The 20,045-nt window shown below is 43.8% G+C and overlaps 1 protein-coding gene across 7 annotated transcripts in view; it reads right to left on the bottom strand.

Annotated features, from left to right (window-relative positions):
- Positions 1-20,045, bottom strand: part of TMCC1 (transmembrane and coiled-coil domain family 1) — an 87,338-nt gene that overhangs the window by 20,380 nt on the left and 46,913 nt on the right. Inside the window, exon 1 of one of the 7 annotated variants that reach the window (XM_048315359.1) lies at positions 18,100-18,144. The exons of 5 other annotated variants lie outside the window; for them this stretch is intronic. In XM_048315359.1, the coding sequence (XP_048171316.1) occupies positions 18,100-18,129 (30 nt within the window). In that variant the 5' untranslated portion in view covers positions 18,130-18,144. Of the gene's footprint in view, positions 1-3,796; positions 3,963-18,099; positions 18,145-20,045 lie in introns of those variants that run through there. One more of the 7 variants, XM_048315354.1, reaches the window with a different exon arrangement.

Genomic DNA, 20,045 nt, shown 5'->3' with positions numbered 1-20,045 from the left:
GTGGTTCACCATCAGGCCCAAGCCACTCTGAACAGTGGACAGCAGAAACACCACTGGACGGAAAGGTGACCTGGGACTGCTTCACTTGGCACTGGGGCCAAGAGCAGCATCCCCCAAGCAATGGCACAAAGCACACAAACAAACCCTCAACCACAGTTTGAGATTTGGTAAAGCCAGCTGCAGGGTGACTTGCCTATGGCCTTGTACCTAACTCGATATGAAATGGAGGTGTGACTACATGTGCCACATCAAGTGCCAGAAACAGTTTAGCTTTAAAGCAGCCAGCTGTCTTTTCCTCAGAGCTGTTAGCAGCAGAAATTCTTCCCAAAGTAGACCAGTATTCAGCTGCAGCCCTCACTGGTGTCGGGGGCAATGATGGAAGATCCTGCTGCTGTACCATACTTGCTGTACCAGAGACAACTTCTGTAATAACCAACACTACACATTCCACAGGGGAGCTCCAGCAAATTCTTGTGAGTGCAGGCCAATTGCTGGTCACAGATGCTTCGCCCACAGCATCTTGCTGTCAGCGCAGGGGAGCCCAGTGGGCTCCACATGTTCCCCCTGCTTGACTCCACCTGCCCAGGGCCCCCTGCCTCTTGGGAAGCAAATGTTTCACTTACTACCTGGTTAAGAGGTAGCTGAAGCTACAAAGCTGACCTCCACCTTTCCCACCTGTGGTTCAGACACGTGCATCTCTGCTGCCTACCAGCCCAGAGGCAAGGAACACTGCACAAGCTATTCCCTCAAGCAGGAATGGGACATGCAGGACCAGGCACCAGCTTGGCCCACAAGTACTTATTGACATCCCGGAGACAGAACAGACAGACACGATGCAGTGTAACATCCCCCTTAAGAGGTTGTCTACGGCCCCTTTAATTCCTTTTAGAAACATAATTGCTGCCAAAGACACCACCTTCTTGACCTCAAACTTCTGAAATCTTGAGAAAAGATATTTTTGAGCACAAAAAAAGTATGGCTTGATGACCCAATTCAGTAATGGTTTCCTAAAGCTACAGAGTCAAGCACAAAATCATCGGTGTTGATTGAATAAACAGGGCAACACTGAGGGTGAGGCAAGTTCAAGGGAATGGATACAACAATCTGATTGGAAAAATAGGAAAGAACTGAATTATACACAAGAGCTCGTAGGAGGTGATAAGGGATGACACAGCAAAAGATATGGCCAAAATAACATCCATGGATGTTTATTTTAGCAGCTTCTGATTTCTAATCAAGGGGGGTGTGCCAATCAGGCCAGAAGTTACAACAATAAGGATAGGAAATGAGGTAAAGCTGAGCAAAAGTTAAGTATAGGAACCAGCAGAAGAGGGCGGATTAAGAAACAAGTTTATACAAGCTTGTATGAGAAAGTGACTACGTAAAATGATGTATGGTTTTTGTTTGGTTCTGATTTATCTCACCCTGTTTTCCCCAGTGTTTGAGTCACATCTCATTACCTGAGAGACAAAATTTCTGTTAACACTTCCCAGAGAGTAAAGCGGTTTTGGTTTTTTCTGCTTCAAGCTGCTATCTGATGAATAGAGATTATTATTGCATGATACATATTAATTTGCAAAGAACAGAGTTTAATTTTATGGTTGCAAGCTAACTTTGACTTGCAAAGCATTGGAACAAACTGGGTCTGAAGTCTGGAAGAACAAATGCCTCTGTGTGATCCTTCTGCACAGAACAGCCCTGTGCGAGAGCAAGGATTCTCCCTTTTTTCAGGGGATGCTTCTCTGCTGAGGTTTAATATGCACATCCCTCCAAGTGTTTAATCTAAAGGACTCCAGCAACTGTACTTCTACACTTACTTCATTTCTTTATTTTTAGCTGCAGTATTTTCTGCAGGTACAACACAGAATGTGACCATAACCAAAATTCCTCCTTGAAGTTTATCCAATCAACAGTTCATACAATATTAAGTATTTCAAAGCAACAGGATTCATGCTTCCTGTGAATATATTGCTTTGTCATTCCCACAGAGTATTTATTAACATTTTGTCTCCTTATTTGAAGCCCTTCTAGTACAACACACACGTAGTACCAGCTAAGATCACAGTTGTCACAGGTACGCAGTATAGCTGCTTCAGACTCCTGCTTTGTTCAAAAGCAGCACGTTTGCCCCAAGTGCTGCCAGTGCTCCTGCATTAGCACCAACTAAACCTCTAAGGTTGCTCCAAGTGGCAAACTCAGCTTGTCAAGAACAAGAAGCACTATGATCAAGGGCAGTCCCTTCAGCCCATGAACATGCCCTCCTCAGGGCTGCTGGCACGTGGCACGGGTGCCTTCGGAAACCTGGAAGAGAACACTGAGCAATGAGACATCAGAGAGGAAGACACATTCAAGGGATGATGAACACCCAGCAGAGTCAGGCAACAGAGCACCTGTCTGGAAATCCACAGGGAACACTGAATTAGGCAAATACTGAAATCACTATGCTGCTTTCAGTATTCTTGCAAAAGCCAAGAATCCTCATTGAGAACTCCATTTAGAGACAGCCCTCAGTGCAGCATCTCCTCAACACACGGTGGAAAGCTGCTTAGGCTACCCTGACCTGGCCTAGAGAGCACAGAACATGGTATGCTGTGCTTACTACTCCTCTCTTCAGCTCTCAAGAGGTGATGCAGTAGCCTGATGTTAGGTGTGTCAAGATGCAAAGCATGCAGTTCTATCAACCCGGGATGTGGAACATCTGTAACCCCCCAGGCTTTCCTACTGCTCTGTACCACCACAGTCTGTACCTCTGCAACTCAGCAACAGGCATTTCTCCGGAGAGCCACCTGTGTGTCACTTTTATTATGAAGACTAATGAATGCAGTGAAACAAAGTACACATATAGAAGATACTATTTTCCTTTGGGAAAATCTGTGAGTTAATTAAATAAATGCATTAGACATACATGTTTCAAACACAACAGGAATATTATGCAACCTCTCAACCATGTCTTCTGCAGACTGTAACAGACCCCAGGTAAACCTTCAGCTATGGCAAAAAAACAGTTTGGACCCCAGATTTCTTTTTTCTTCAAACACTGGACCACAGTGCATGGGAGAGCTAACTGCAACAATTCAAAGAGAAATAGCTTCTATTTTGCGTTGCAGATCAGAGCATCAAAGACCTCACTGTCTCTCTTCAGTATTTAATAAATGGGGGAGGAGGGGAAGATCCCCTGTTTACTGTTAGAAGTAAACACCGTTTACTGTTAACTCAGACTGAAAAAAGGCAGTGCTGAGCTACACAGCCCAATGAAACCGAAGAAAAATACTTAATCATTTCTGAAGGTCACTGGCTCTATGGGAAGCAGCACATTCACTCTTTTTTTACCTGGAGAAGAATATGGTTCTGCAGTTTGTTTACTACTTCCTGAAAATACACAGCTAAAAGCAGCAAAACAAGAGGTCACATTAAAAAAGCTACCAATGCAAATACTTCTCTCTGACACTGGGCTGCATCTGCATCTCCCACCTCTTTCATCACTCACTGTATCATACAAACCAAACCCCAAAACAACCAAAACAGAAAATCCCAATAAGCAGCACCACATTTGATCTTGTTTAGGGATTGCAACACTCACTCAGACAAGAGCCTATTCATGCTTCCCAGCTTCAAAAGCAAAGAAAAGCTGTATTAAAAAAAGCAACCACTGAAATTCAACAGCAGTGCCCCGAGGAAAAATGCAGTGCTTCCAAGGCTGATGCACAAAACGAGGTCAAGTTCTACTGGAGATTTAAATAAAACAGCCAAACATGACAGCTACAACTGTTCCAGTGATGCCCCACAAGCTCCTCACCTTCGTGGGCTCGCAGAAGTCCCTTTCACAGCACACGCAGGTACAGCAGCACCACATAAACATCACCGTGCAGCCATGGGCAGCCCCGGCCCCAGCGCTGGGCACTGCCCGGGCAGCACCGCGGCCATCGGCCGGCCGGAGCGCTGGCTGTGCTGCCGGAGCGCCACTGCCGGACGAGCATGGCTGCGTGCCGGCCCGGGCTGAGCACCGCTCCTCGGTGGGGAGCTCTGCTCCAGCCTCGGAGCAGGACCAGGACACGGGATTTAAAGCTACAGGGCTTCCCAGGCGCTGTGCAATGCCTGACACTATTTTTAAAACCATACCTTTGAGCCAGAAAAATAGTTCAGGATAAAAGACAACCAAATCAGGAGCAGATCAATAGAGTCAAAGTGACACAGTTGTTCCTCAGCAACACAACATAACAGACCTGGGAGCAAAGGTCAAGCAGAATTGACACTGGAGATTCAAAGATGCACAGCAGGACATAAATCCACCTATAAACTATAAGCTCTAATTACAGCAGTGCTGAAACACTGCTATTTAATATTCACTGAACAAAATTTTCAGATCATTAGCGTGATCTCTTGGAAGGCTGAAGCTCTAATTAGAAGTAATTGTTACAGAAGGACTCCAGTACACAACAGAGCCAGCACAGCACTGTAACCACAGACTACTCTGGGGCAAGAAGAAACCTCAGAACCTCTTATCCCCTACCCTCAACTTCTTTGTCAAAGAAAACGTGTTTTACTATCATATTTAGAAGAGGTAAAGCAAAGGCTCATCACCCTGTTTGACAGCTCTGACCCATAGCACCTTAGGCTACCTAGCCCCACTCCTTCAGACTCCTTTGTAAAAAGCCACCCTCACCCATGGCTACTTCTCCCCTTGCTCTTCTTTGTCTCACTGATACTCCCCGTTTGTAGCAAGTATTATCACTCATCCAGGACAGAGACAAGATGATCCAAAGACAAGCCATATTTAATCTGAGTTTGGGATCTTCAGAACCATTGTAATTCAGAGTATGCAAGGTGCTCCCAAGGCTGAAATACCAGGAACTGCCAAACCTGACAGGAATGGAGTAACCTTTTAGGAGCTCCCTGCTGCGTGAATCCTGCAGCATGTCTGCCACCAGCATCAATACAAGGACTGAACTTTCCCTTTTTAATTAATATCTGTCCCTTTGAGGCAATGACTCTTTGAGGCTCTGACAGACATCATAGTGCTAGGCTTTGGTAGGTTTGCATTTTTCTTAAATAATTTTCTTCACTTGCAGTAATGCACAGGTAATGTGAAGAAATTCTGCACTGAAACGTTAATTCATAAAATATAAACTTCAGCAATGTAACAGAAGAGAAACTCCTGACTGACTCAAGTCCCAGGTAATCTGGAAGAAAATATTCCTATGTGCAAAATTCAGTTTTCCTTAGGAAAAGAGAGATGTAAGAGCAATTAAAACCCAAAAATGTGTTCTGTAGGAACCAAAATTAGAGGAAGAACAGCTGAAAACCCATTGTCTCAAATTATATTGGTATGTCAGGTGGCACTTCTGAAAAAGCATTATGATGAAATGGCAAGTACATTGTACAGGCCATTTAGAACAGGAACTGAGAATGAAAACACTGCACAGAGCAGGAGAGGTAATGTCTGATTCATGAAGGAGACAAGCCATGTTGGTGTGGAGATGTTAAATGATAAAGCCCTAAAAGCATTTTTGTGGTCATTTCTGTGATGTCAGAGAACAGGACATGAAGGACAATAGATGAGGGAAAAGGCAAGAGGAAGGTGGATTTCAGAACAGTCTGTGGTGCAATTCTGCGCCTGGCTCAACCGCAGTCCCCATCTCCCCATTGCCAACAGGTGCCTGGTGTACACCCAGACCCTGCAGTGTGGAACTGACTGAGGGAGCAGTACCAGCACTGCTGTCAGCAACGCTGCCCCCCTCCCACTCTGTCCTGCCCTGCCCCAGCACTGGCTGCCTCAGAGCCACAGCTGTCAGCGGGTCTGAGCATCGGGAAGAGCCCGGGAAGCAGCACTGTGTTAACCAAGGCCAAGATGTGCAAAGAACACGAAAGAAAATGAAACTACCACCACGAACCATAATATCATGGATTCCAAACTGCAACATACTGCTGTGAAAATAACTGCAAATCCCAGTCATTTTTCTAATTCAAATCTAATTCAACTGACATTTGCATTACTATTTTATGTGGCTATTTTCAGGGTTAAACGGTAAAAGGGTCTCTAAAAATTTATCAGCTTATGGGAGTATTAGATATTGAGATTCTCTGATTCCAAGTGCACTAACAAACAACACAAAATTCAAGCTGTAAAAAAGGTTGTTAAACAGAAGCATTGGTATTAGTCACTGACCAGTACCAAACGAGGATCCCAGCCCACATCTGCCCCATCTTTGTGATCACCCACTCGTCCAGGGAATGCAGCAGAGTCTCATCACAAATGCACTGACCACATTGCACAACACTACAGAGAGTGCCTGGCTTCATCTGCTGCACCCCAGAGCAACAGGGAGCAAGAAACAGGCCAAGAGGCATCCACCCTCCTGCAAGAATATAGTGAGAAATCTCCACTAAAAAAACACTATCCAGGCTAAATGCAGAAACAGAATAATTTCTATTCTTGTACAAGTTCAGGGCACACACTGGATTTGGAATCACAATCTAACACAACAGCAAGAAATTTAGGGGGGGAAAAAAAAAAAAAGAAAGAGTCACTTTTCAAGGAGATGTTTCACATTCATATGGCAGATTTCTCTCTCAGAAATAAGTATTTATACAGAGAAACCTCCAGATGCCCAAGACATTTTTTCTGTTAACAACAGCAGATCTGACTTAACAGGGATGAGAGGCAAGGATGGTGAAATTGCTCGTGCAGAAAGAATGTCATTAGCCTTATTTAGGAAGCAGTTTATATTGGGTACAACCCAGTCTGAATATTCACATAAATTTTACTACTATTCAGATAGATCATTTCACCATATAAAGCAATACACAGATCTATGAAAATCCATGAAAATATGCACATTAGTCTACTTAATATAATCAGAGAGCCTTCAAAAGTTTTAAGGCTACAGAGCAAAAAAACCAAACCCAACCTACCAGGCTGAATTTCACCTCCATTAAGAGGACTGTCTCACTCATCCAAAAGGAACCCATGCTTTCCTCAATGAGTTCATATGGCAACAGAGCACTGGTGTCTCATGCTGTTAAAAGGAGACTTCTATACCCACGAAGAAATAAAACCATCATAAAAAGAGCATCAACAGCTACTCTTCCATGCAAACAAAACTCAAACAGCTCTGGCACGTTGCAATCCAGCAGCAAGTCTGTGCAGCTCTCACTGCAGCAGGAACTCTGGCAGCTTTGCCACCCTCACCTTCCTTCTCTGACAGCCTCACACAGCAGGAGACAGTGGCCATTGCAGCTGGAGCCAGATGATGGCATCAAGCCTCAGCCACGTGGGGGAACACAGACATTCCAAGTGCCTCAGCCAAGAACAAAGTCTCCTAACTTGAGCCAGCACTGAGAAGGGCAGGGAAGGGATGGGACACTAAGCACCCTTCCCTGCTACAGGTATTCTCAGTACAGGGGATGCAGCCAGGGGCAGCCTGTAGCTTGTTTACATTCTAGAGTATTTCTTTCCTGAAGTTACTCAGTAAAACTGGAAAGAGGACCAACTGAAGGGGTGGGGGCAAATGAGCTTTGATGGAGCTTAAAAACTTACAGAGATTAGGGGCTCATATGACCCCTTTAACAAGATGAGAACTCTTTCCAGGACTCCTTAAAACCAAAAGGTTTTGGGAAAAAATACAGCAGGGGCTAAATCCATTTACGTGGAAAAATCTGAATGCTGCCAAATATTAAGTAATGCAAAATAGTAAGTGAGAGAGCGAGAAACTAGCAGAAAATTCAAGTTCCAAGTTGTGATCGCTCCCTTACTGTGCTGTTCCCTAAAGTGGTGCTCAGACTGTGGAGAAAAGGTGACTTCCCTGCCTTCTCCCTCACCCAGAATTTTTCACATGGGGAATGACTCAAACACTCAAGGTGCACATCTGACTGATGGGAAGACAAGCCAGTGTTAAGGCTCCTCACAGCAACAACTGGACAGTACAACCAGTGTCAAGGAAACTGGGAAAAGAAGAACGCAAGAACAACTGTTAGACGAAGACAAATCCCTGGCACTGAAACAGCAGAGGAGCCTAAAAGCGGGCTACAATTATCGGAAGGTAACCGGGCCAGCACCATAGCAGGACACCTTTGATTTGGCTCCAAGTTGTCAAGGAGCACAAGGACCAGAGGGCTCAGGACCACAGCTGGGCACCACAGGACATGACTGGGCAGAGGGCAGCTGTCCCTGAACAGCCCCACAGCAGCACTAAGCAGCACTAACCTGCTGGACCAAGCACCCGGGGGAATGTGGCATCACTGGCACTGCCAGTGCACACCATGTGCCCTTCTCAGCGTTGCAAGGGATCCAGAGCCCACAGTGCTGTGGGCATGTTTGAAAGAAAAATTGGATTCACAGTTTGCTGGTTTCCGTGAAGTACAATTTATAATTTGTCCTGTCAGTTTAGGACACTGCTGTTACTAAAGCTTCATGGCTTGGACTTCCGAACTCCCTTCCTCCCTTTTGAGAGCACTACTCATACAGCCCCTGGAATACAGGTACAACCACTGCTCAGCATGGCAAGTGGGAAGAGCAGGCACGTGCTCATGGCCCATGTGCCGGTGCTGCAACCAAATCCCTATCAGGGCGTATCCCGCCACAGCCTCTTGTGCAGCAGAAACTGGATTGCTCCATTTCATGCACAGCTACACAAAATCTGAGAGTACACTCGGAGTGATAGCAGCAGAGCTCTGAATACAGCAAGTGCAAAGCAGAACCCTCAGTAATCTGTGGCAAAAGAAATATACGGTCTGTTTATTTAATCCAGTACTGAAACTAGTCATTAAGTAAGATCCTGGGTTTGGAATATCTGTTCGGACACAGGTTTTACACTTGCACAGGTCCTGCTTCCTAGAGATTCAGATGGATAACCAGAAGGCCAAGCTGGTGTCTGCACACAGCACTTCACCAAACGGAAAATGAGTTGGGAGTATCAGCACCTTTCCCTCTCTCATTCTGGGCACAATCAAACTGCAAGGCTCGCAAAATCAGGGTCTGCTTCGAACCCTCTCCATCAGGTTCTTCAAGGGAAGGATGACAGGTAAGACAGGAGAGCAGGAAAGCCAAGCAAGTGGTATGAATCAAATTACAAGGAGGTAATGTGCAAGCACTTGGTATCAGCACATCTAATACCAGATCAGACACTGAGGCATTGTGGGACCAACACGACAGACGGGGGGAAAAAAATAAATCAGACTCAAGACTTATGCCCAAATGATTTCACCTCTTCTTCTGCATCAAATGCAGACAAAACCCACCAAAAACACTAGACCAAGCCAGGAGACTCTCACAGGTGATGGGCCCTTCCAGTTCCATACACTGACACAAATGCAGGGCAAACACACTCAAGTAAAACTGCATGTATAAAACAGGTCTTATTAAGAAGGGGGCTAGACCGAGCCAAATGCATCATTTGGTGCACAAGGGCTCCTGTAATACAACTTCTGTCTCTACACATTTGGAACTGTTTCACACTTCCAAGTCTAGATATAAAGAGCAAAAACTTTAAGTTAGTTACATCAGGGAAGAATTCCCACCTCTGACTGTCCTCAAAGGGGTGTCTGAAAAGCTTACAAATCCTGATTACACTAAATACTAATTACAAAAAGCCAGCTGGGAAATCGGCTTCTGCCACTGCATCATTCCCAACATTTGCAAGACTAAAATTTCACACAAAGAATCTCTTCTAAATGTACAAATTAATCAGACATTACATATGGGAGATGCAGCTTCAGCACTCCCCTCCAAGGGAAGGGGAATTACAAGTGGCAGAGGATGATGGAGCAGATGTTGCTAAAATGGAGAGCTGCCCACTGGAGCAGCACAGTCCTGAGGGGACGCTGCACAGGGCTGCCCCATGCCCCACGAGGGCCAGACAGTGACCTGGCCATTCCCAGTGGGCAGGGTTGGGAGTCAATGTATATACGCATGACGACTAAAGGAAGTGTGTACACAAAAGTGCATATATGAGGAGAAGGAAGAAAGTGGAGAAGCAAAGGAACAATTGCTGACTGAAACCTTAAGGCAGAAGTGCTTGCTTGGCAGCCAATTTTAATCAAGTATTACATCCAGCAGCTTATGCTGGGATGTGTGTGTTAGGTTTTCATTTTCTTAACTCTTGATACTCACAGGCATGACAGCTTCTTAGGTTTATTGCATAATTTTTGTGCTTGACTCAATCTGTGGTTATACATTATAAATACTTTTTCATATCCAAGCTAAAGATAAAACAGGTATTTATCAGGATCCCTGTGAAAGATACAGTATATACATTAATTTTACTCACTTGCAACTGTAAAATAGTATAATTACTGCAAACTTTGTCACAGTTTTCAAATTAATAACCTGTACTCTCTAGTGTATTTTTTTGGCCAGTTCAACTAAAGATGAATGTGTTAGGAACTAACTATGGAGCGCGTGAGCTAAAACCAAAGCCCATCAAAATCAGCTAACACTTCCAGAGTTCAACCACGACTGCACCAAACATGAGTCAATGCATTTTTAGAACTTCAGAAAGAAAACATTATTCCTAAAGTCTAAAGAATTTGTAATTCTCCTGATCTGCTTGAAATGTAACAAGCTCAGCTTTCTTCTAACTGAATTAGGAAGGAAATCCTCCCTAGATAAATCCCAACCAGCTGTATTTTCTACCCAAGTACAGAACATCTGCCCCACAATGCAGTTCCCAAGGACAGCCAGCAGGCAGGATGATGTTCAAGCAGTTTAACTCCTTCACTGAAGCACAGGTTTCCCAGAAACATGGCTCTTCAGGGACTCTTTTGCACCTATAACTGCAAACCTTATTCTCGATATGGCATTTGAATCCATCAACAACAAATGCCATCCTCCTTCCCTTTCAGCAGCTCACTCCCACAAAACAATTAGCTTCTGTGACTTTCTCAGTCAGGGAAAATAGAATCCTTAGTGCCCAAGCTGAGACAGATACAGGACTTGTCTTGGAGATGTTTCCCTCCAGTCTGGGAAGCACTGCATCACCCAAGAGTTAGTCATATAGCCTTTACAAGAAGGTCCCAGTTTTACAAGTACTGTTTTCCTTGTACTTGAGGCAAAGGGATCTTGGTCGCACTGCAAACACAGTGTGATAAAGTACGGAAGAGGAGAGGAAAATAGGGAAGAGAAAGGGACCTCATCTGCTGTGCTCAAGAAAACTTCTAGATCCACAAACAGGTATTCTCTCTCAGGAAAAGAAACCTTTCTCCCTAACTTTTTTCAAAAGCCCTACTACTGCTTTCAGGACAAAGATGATTCCCTTAAAACCCAAGGACTTTAAAATCTAATTTGTCAGACAAATGAAAGATACCTTTAGTATAAAATGACACAACGTGATGATAGTCTGCAGTGAAGGTTTGAAATGGGCCACATTAGCTACAACTTCTCAGCTGGTAAAGCACTAAGCCTTTGGCTAAAGATCTTGGAAAGTCAACTACTGACAATTAATGCTGAAAATATGTTCTGATAAGCCATTCCAGCCCAGGTTTTGTATCCATTTTGCAGCTGCTGACAACCTTATAAGCACCTTAAGATGAACTTCCTCTCTCGGCAGGAAATATTGAAGCCTCCACTGTCTCACTGAAGATGAAGAACTATTAAATCAAAGCCCGGCAAGGAGTGGGAAGAAAATAACTGAGTTTCAAAATAATTTTATTTAAATACTCGATTGAATCTTTGCATCTTTCTCTGCAATATATGATATTAAATATTTAAGACCTCTCAAGTGAACTGTATGTTCATTAAGTTTTTTCCAGATACAGAAATCAGTTACAGTTAAATTTGAATTCATAATTTCACTACATTTCCACAGGACTCCCAGAAAGGGAAACATTTAGTAATGAGATTTATATCCTCTAAATTTACCAGTCCATACCAACAAGAGTATCTACACAGCTCATTAGTTTACAAAATTTTGCTTAAGTAAGCAAGTGGAACAGTTAAATGACTTGCTACCATAAAGCCTTAAAATGAACACAGATTACTGAAAATTCAAAGCCAGAAGATTTGCCTTTATTGACTAGAACTTTGTATAGCCAGTGAAGGCTTAATATCCCAATGGCACTCCTGGATCAATAACCTCAGTGATATGAGGCCTCTTGCACAAGGCTTCCTGCTAAATTCTGTGGTGATTAGTAAGTTCCTGCACAGCTGCAAGACCCCAATCACAGATCCCTGGTCTTGATCCATACTAATCCTGAAACTGAAACCTTCCAGACTGCTCCCACACTTACTGCCCAGGACAAGGGCTAAAGCCACCTGAACATTCTGCTGGCATATACAAATTATGAACTTGTATGTGATTATAAATGCAGCAATAGCCTAAATGTACGAGGTACCATTTGGGCCAGAAGCACTTTAAGCTAATACATTATTTAACATTTACCTTCTAATTTAAGATCCTAGACTTCAAAGTCACTTCATGGAGCTGGAGCTCCCCTCCTCTGCACACATCCATTGGAATAAAGCCAGTTTTGACTATATCTGCCTTTTGCAGATTTCCCTCAGAGGATGCTCTGCACAGGACTTGCTTGCTTTTAACTAGTCAGTTTCTTGTCCCATTTTTAATCACCAGAAAAAAACCAGCCCTTTCTTTCCCCACACCTGTTTCCAGAAGTACTCAAAATGTTTCCATTAGCACTTAAGTGGGGGGGGGGGGGGGGGGGGGCGAGAGAGAGAGAGAGAAAGGTTAGTTCATAAATCCCTGCATCCCACAGCACTCACTCACCATACTGATGGGACTTCTTATAACCAGTTCAGCACAAAACCACTACTGTGAGCAAGACCATGGCAGGCTGAGACGATGCACTTTGGGACTGGGGTACCAACAAGGGCAGTCCACAGCCAGAGCAGCTATCACCCAGCAGATGTCCCCAGGGACCATACTGGAGAGGGAACGGCTGCATGGATGGGCAGGTTACCCTTTAGGACGTATCAACACCAAGGACATTTTCCAAGGGCATTCTTGCAATCACTGCTGCATCAAGCTAACTCTCCCACAGTAACAATGAGAGAAATGCAGCTGCTGCCTGCCAGATTGCTACTAGACCAGATTTGCATAGATGGTTAAATGATGTCTAGTTAGAAAAGGACTTCTCAGTATTTATAACCTAGTCTCTCTAGGAGACACTAAACAGTTTGTCTATTCCAGCTACTCATGTGATGATCCAAAGCCTCACTTTAATCTGTTAGTACTGATTAAGCACCACTTCCAAACATAGAATGGAACTTTAAATAATTACATCCAAAGGGCATGCAAAACTGCATTAAATCCTGCCCTGTCTCCTTTCCTTTCCATTTTTCCAGGTACGGGAAAAACTGACAAGTCCAAGATGACTGCCTGCACATTGGTCTGGCATGAGCAGCTGAGGGCTCACCAAAGGCTGCTGCTTCATGGTCACTGGGATTTGCTTCCAGTCACAAGGGAAAGCAAGGGGAAAACAAACTCAAACTTCAGCAGACCTGCAACCTGCAGCAAGGGCTTTAAACACTTCTAGTCTTGTTTTTTTAATAAGCAATGAATTGGTTAATCTGTTAGAAATCTGCATATAAAACATGATCTTCTTCCTTCATGACACAAAAAATAAAAAATAAAGACACTTAGCACACTATCCAGCATGGCTCTGGCTCAGCAGAAACCACAATCAGGGCAAAATGCCCAGTCTGCATAAAGGATTAAGTTTATCAATAAAGCAACCTAAAAACTGTAGAGTGATAAAATGGAACATTTCCAAGTAGGCTTGGTTTGTCATTTCTCCATATTGCTGGCATGAACATCACCAAAGTGTTTGATATGTAAGTCTAACTGGTATACAATATACACACTCCCCAAAAAACACATTTCTTTTAGTCTTAATGCTCTGTTTTCCCCAATGACAACTTGGGAAGGTACACGGCTGTGGTTGAAATCACTTTAATTTTCTTCAAGCAGAATTTCACTTGCCAGTTTTCAGTTTTGCTGCACATCTGTAAATCAAATTGATTATTTCTACTTATCATGTAAAGTTTTTTGAGCTACCGAACTTTACCTTCTCACATTTTCATATTATTAAAATATTAGAAAAAAAATAAACCACAAAAAACCAACCAAAGTTCAAATCCACAAAAAACATCTTCTCACTCTTCAGCAACTGTCTTGGTGATTGAGTTTTACCATTCAGTGACTGAACTTAATTAAAGTGTCAACACAGACCCACACAGCTGCTGTGCACAGCAGCAGTACCTGCAAATGTGAGTCGTCTTGGGCGCCGCATATGCGAGGCAGGATGTAAGATTCAAGATTTTGTTTCTACCTTGCAATGAGCCTAAAGTGTGCAGCAAGCACAGGACATGATGGGTTACTGCAGCTTAGCTGACACAGGCTTGTTAATTCAATAACATACCTGAGGCCTTACACTCACTAAGGTGGCTTGGATATACTGAATTTGACAGCTCTTCTCTCAGCAAAAAAGTGAAAGATAATCTTCGAACACGCTTCTTAATTTCTGAAGGAGCTTCATGTCCACAATGATTTCCAGTTGTACTTCCCCTGGAAAGCTGCATGCTTTGCTTTCTTTTTGTTTGCTTCTCAATGCTCTTCTGCCATGAAAGTAACAAAAGCCACAGTGTAACTGAAAATCTGAAGCTGTATTTGGAACTTGCAGAATCTACAAAAACCCTAAAACCAGAAAAGCCGAAGAAACCCACTGATAGCAGTACTGAAATTCAGCAAGCCCATCTATCAGACTTGCATGACATGATTCACGAAGTAAACTCTTACATTATACAGCTACAACTAATAATGCCACAACAACTGGCTGCAGAGGAAAGCAGATTTCCCCTGAGCCATAACTAAGATGTGAAGACATTCTAGAGAAGGCACCTTTCTTCCAGAACACCAAACCAAGACGTGAATGCAAGTTATGAAGAGAGGCAGTGACTACGTAGACAAATTCAGGTAAAAGAAAACATTGTTGATCATGTGAGTTTTGGAGCAAATTTTGAACAAAATCAGAGTTCTGTTTCCGTGGACGCTCTGGGTTCATGATGTGCAAGAGGCTGGCAGTCAGTGCCTGGCACAAAACTGTTCACATTTATTCCTTTTAAGAACAAAATATTGAGTGACTTCACTGATTGATTATCCTAGAAGTCACAAGCTCTGACAAATCTTTGCTCAGAGTGATCCTATCCAGAGGTTTACAAAATTACCTTACACCAGACCATCATACGTGGGCAGAGTGCTGTATATTGATCAAATGCTCTCAAGGTACGCTCAAGCACAACACACTGACAGAAAGCAGGAAAGTGCTCCTTCTCGCAAACAGAGGCAGTTGACCACCACAGAAACTAGCACTTGTGTTTGAGTGTTTTCAGGTTATTTTGTCTTCTGCATCAGTCCTCCCCAAATTAACATCCCCTTCCTTTCAAAATAAATATTGTGATCCTAAACTCAAAATGATGAGCCCAAACATTGCTAGTGAAGAAATAGCTAAACTAATGTTGTCTTTGGAATAGAGTTCTTGATAAAGCAGGAAGCACGCTGGCTTTTGTATTTCTCTTTGATTAAAATTCTTTTAACACTACAGACTGCTCAGGAAGATACCACTGTCTAATCTGCTCTGTCAGTTGTCTCCCATGTTACACCCACTGCCAGCACTGTCTGCTGGGGCTGCGTTATGCACTTGGACATGGATGTGTTGTTCCTACCTCTGTCCTTATAGGTCTTACTCAAAATACTCTTACCTAGTGTTAGCCTTGAGAGCACCTCTACCTTCACTCTTACAGTCAAAAACCATCCCTCCTGTACTGCATCCTCATTGAGAGACTTCAGCCTCAACTCAGTTTTTTTAAGACTCATTTTCATCTGGGTTACGACCATCTCTTAAGATGTTTCACAATACGGGGAAATCTGACTAGCAATTGTTCAGGGTATGACCCTTGTTCCAAGAACATGGACTGCTGTTTGCCCAGGAAATTTTAATGGCTTCTGCTCCAGGTTAATGAAGCTTCCAATTGATAATATCCCAGTAATTTAATAGCTTGGTTGATGTGAACATCCTGAACATAAATCATTGTCTTGGGTTGATATTTCTTGGTGGCCCTGGTACAAGTAGAATGTCAAATCAATATTTTTTTTTAAATTACAAATACAAAACCAACCAAACAAAACCCCAACCAACCAACCATCAAAACCCCCCAAACAAACAACCACAAAAAAACCCACAGGAAAACAAATGATCCAGAAAAACCAAAACACACACTATACCATCTTACTAAAAAAGAAAAAAGAAACCCTCCACAACTCAAAGTTGTTTTCAACAACAAATACATAATTCTTCCTTGCAGATGACCTACAAAAGAGTTTTTTAAATATGTTACATTGCTATTTTTTCCATTGACAGCTTATAAAAGAACAAACATAACATGTCCTTTCTGCTATGAAACCTCTTCCCATTAACCCATATTTCCTTCAACTGCTGGAATATGAATAGCAGGAAATCTGATCCTTTCTGGCTTTGTTGGAGAGGTATTGAAGACCCAGATACTTGCAGCTAAGCTGACAATACAAGAAAGCTCAACTTTTAAAACCAAAGTATTAGTCACTGCAATAAGGTATGTACCATAAACCACCTGAAACCAGACTGACTAAAAATGTTTCTTCCTTTTAAATAGATCAGTCAACACATATCCAGGCACCTTAGCCTGACACGGATAATGTCCCCTATAAAAATATAAGAACCCTTCCCTGTAAGTGGCAAAAAACCCAAAAAAGCTTATGGTTTTCCTTCTACTCCCAGCTCATCTTTGAATTTTGCCAGTGGCTCTACACACTGGGCTGGCTGCTATGCAGAGCTCCACAAAAGGCTCCCAAATAAAAAGAAAATAGTTTGAATGCTTTTAGTATTTTCACATTTCTTTGTCCCAACAATGCAGCTCTGTCCTCTGGGAAGGAGCGTGCTCAGGCCGAACACAGAGTGTTATTTTCCCCATCCCATCCCCGTGGAGCGGCCCCGACGCACGGTGCTGCCCCGGCTCTGCAGGGACACCCACAGCCCACATCCTGCTGCAGCCTGGGACAGGGCCCTGTCCCACCACGGCCAGACCCCCACAGGAGGCACAACCTGCACCCAACAGAGCTACAGGCCCAGGTGACTGGAGAGGGAAAACAGGGAGATCAAACCAGCACTGATGACAGCAGCAATCCCAGCAGGGACTGGATTTCCTCTACTTCTGCACCAAGAGGAGGGAGCTCCTGGGAAGTTCACCATTGTTTTCTTCATGAAACACCCGATTTTAAAGTTAACCAAAATATTTCCACTGAAATAGGCAGGTAGACTTTCAAAGACCAGTATGTTTCTCTCCTGCAGAACACGGCGTTTCCTAGAACTTACTGTCCTGATAAAATGCAGCCTTTAAAAGCTAAAGAGGTCTTAAAAACTACTAAAACTTCATCTCAGCCATGTTTCTTCTGCTGTTCACATTTCCTGTTGTTCACTGAATTTATACATGGCGCTTTCTGACAAATTCTCCACATTCTGTGCCGTTTGGGACAAATTCCAGAAGACTTTGCAGAGGACTCCCATGAGGAAGCCAGAGCTCAAAGCTCCCTGGAAGAAATCACTATAACTGGAGAAGCTTTAACCATACTCCTGAAAGACATGGACTTCTGGTATAACAAACCTTTTCTAATCACTAAACTGCTCAAACCACAGATTCTGCACATTCATGGGGAGACTCCTGATGTGCAATTTTTACCCCCACATCCAGAACATATCAAGCACTTAAAACAAAATCAGCATCTCAGCAGCACAAGTGGGTTTCCTTATTTTAATGCTGAGCACAAGCTGGGCCACAAAGATTGCTTGCTGTGGAGCAACAGTGGCAGAAAAAACTTAAATCACTCTGATGAGAGGATGGACAGTAGACACTTGATTTCATTCCCTCAGTGTCACAACACACAGCAGCTTGCTGACTGATTTTTTAAAAGCAAACTCCAGCAGCATCACCAACAGCAAACAGAGGTGCAGAACCTGGGTGTTCAGTGGTGACCCAGGACTCTGCCCAGCAAACTAGCCAGATCCACAACCCCAGTACGGCTGAGATCCAAGAAAGGAGAAAGACCCAGGACGTACGGTTCCAGAGGCAGGCAGCAAGTCCTCCATCCTGAGCGTGCGGTGAGGGCAGCATGCAGTGTGACCCCCAGCACCCCTCCACTGGCCAAACACGCTGTACCACAGAGCTGCGCTGGCAGAGCCCAGAGCCAGCCCTGCTGGGTTGAGCTCTGCCTGCACAAAGCAAGACCTTGTAACACGATGCTGTAGTGCCCTGGGTGTCTTGGCAGGAGCCCCAAATGCATGTTTGAAAAAGCAACTGCAACCCTGAACAAGCAAGGCATGAATGCACTGCAGCAGAGCCACCGAGGCTGCTAAAAATACTTCATCCCTGACCCTTGTCAGGAACACATCTCAAGTGAGAGTCTACTTTTCTGGAGAATAATAAAACCAAAAAGCAAAATAGCTCTGCTGGCAACAGTCTTGGAAGTTTATTTTTAAAAAAAAAAAGCAAAACTGCAACATACTCTTGAACAGAAAAACACCTCACATTTTATTCCAAGGGGAGTACTGCTGCACTGAAGGACACGCTTTACACCTCTTCTACAGCTCTGGGCCAAGGTGCAACCTCAAGATCTCTTCATCTGCAACCTGCCACAGGAGATTGCTGAGGCTCCTGTTACAGGTTAAGGAGTCAACTGCAGACAAATCCAACCCCTGCCCTGCTGAAGGCAGCACAGACACCTTGTGCATTGTGCAGTTCTGTATGAGATAGATGAAACACCTGTCACCTGGCTGGTATCCTGCAGTGGGTGCCCTGTACCAGTCAGGAACCAGAGCAAAACAGAAGCTGTCAGATTGGAAACGGCTAAAAGCCACAGTGCACCTGCTCCCTCCCTCCAGCAGGACAGAGACAAGGCTCTCCTGGGGAGCGGGAGGAAACCACACGCAGAGCCACAAAGCACAAGGTGCTGAACAGATCCCAGGTGAGAACCAGGGAAAACACTTTAAGATGAGGCTTCTATTTTACGCCTGGAGTAAGCACAGCAAACAGACCCTGTATGTTTTGGGAAACCACTGGGTGGTGATCTGTTCCTCTGGGGAAGAAGAAGTGAGAGAACGTCCTCACAGAGTACTGCCTTGCAGGTAGACAACTGTGTTGACCATCTATTCATAACAGATCTAGCCTTAAAAAGAAAGTTAAAGAGATGTGAATTTTTTCACTGAGCATGTTTTCACACAGATTATGTTCTGTTAATTACTAATCAGCCTGGCTGGCACTACCATGGTCATTCAAGGAAAACAGGTGAACACCAAGTCTAAGAGACACTACACCGTATTTCCCTCATGGATCTTAGGTCACAAACATGGATAAGGTACATGAGCATACTCTCTGGAACTGTAATAACTACCTGCTTAGTAGCAATCTGACCTGATTATGATGATGCTGTTTCAGGGGAGGTCTGCTCTGTCACATACTGTCCCTAGGGTGGCCCACCAGGATGCACCCCCCAACACCAATCTACCAACCACTCCCACTGCTTGAGTTCTACATTTACGCAGCAACCCTGCTCAACAGCAACATCTGCAAAGGCCTTCTTTAAAGACAGGACAATGAAAAAGGTGCAAGAACTGCAGAAATACTTCAAAAAGCTGGTAACAACAAGAGATGGGTTTAAAAAGGATAAATCTTGTACTGCTCCTTCTGCCATCCCCCAGTGCCAGAACACGAGCTTGGTTTTCTGACTTAACTGCTACCTCACTTGGGCTTACAGTTTTGGAGAAATAAATGCACTTTCAGTTTAGGTAGTGAGAGCACACCTTTTGTTCTGACAGAAGTCCCTATCAGCTAATCAGTAACTATTACCAGTTTTTAAAGGGAACCTTGTCCTATCTTCTTGTTCAGCAAGAGCACAGGTAGTTCCAGGACTCATATGCTCTAAATCCATACTTAGAGCATGAACCTTTGCAGAAGTTACCATAGTGGATACCTCTCTGATAACCCTACAATGCATCAGAATTAACAT

The sequence above is a fragment of the Corvus hawaiiensis genome, chromosome 11 (assembly GCF_020740725.1).
Source record: "Corvus hawaiiensis isolate bCorHaw1 chromosome 11, bCorHaw1.pri.cur, whole genome shotgun sequence".
NCBI lineage: Eukaryota > Metazoa > Chordata > Aves > Passeriformes > Corvidae > Corvus > Corvus hawaiiensis.
This window is presented reverse-complemented; position numbering and strand designations above follow the sequence as displayed.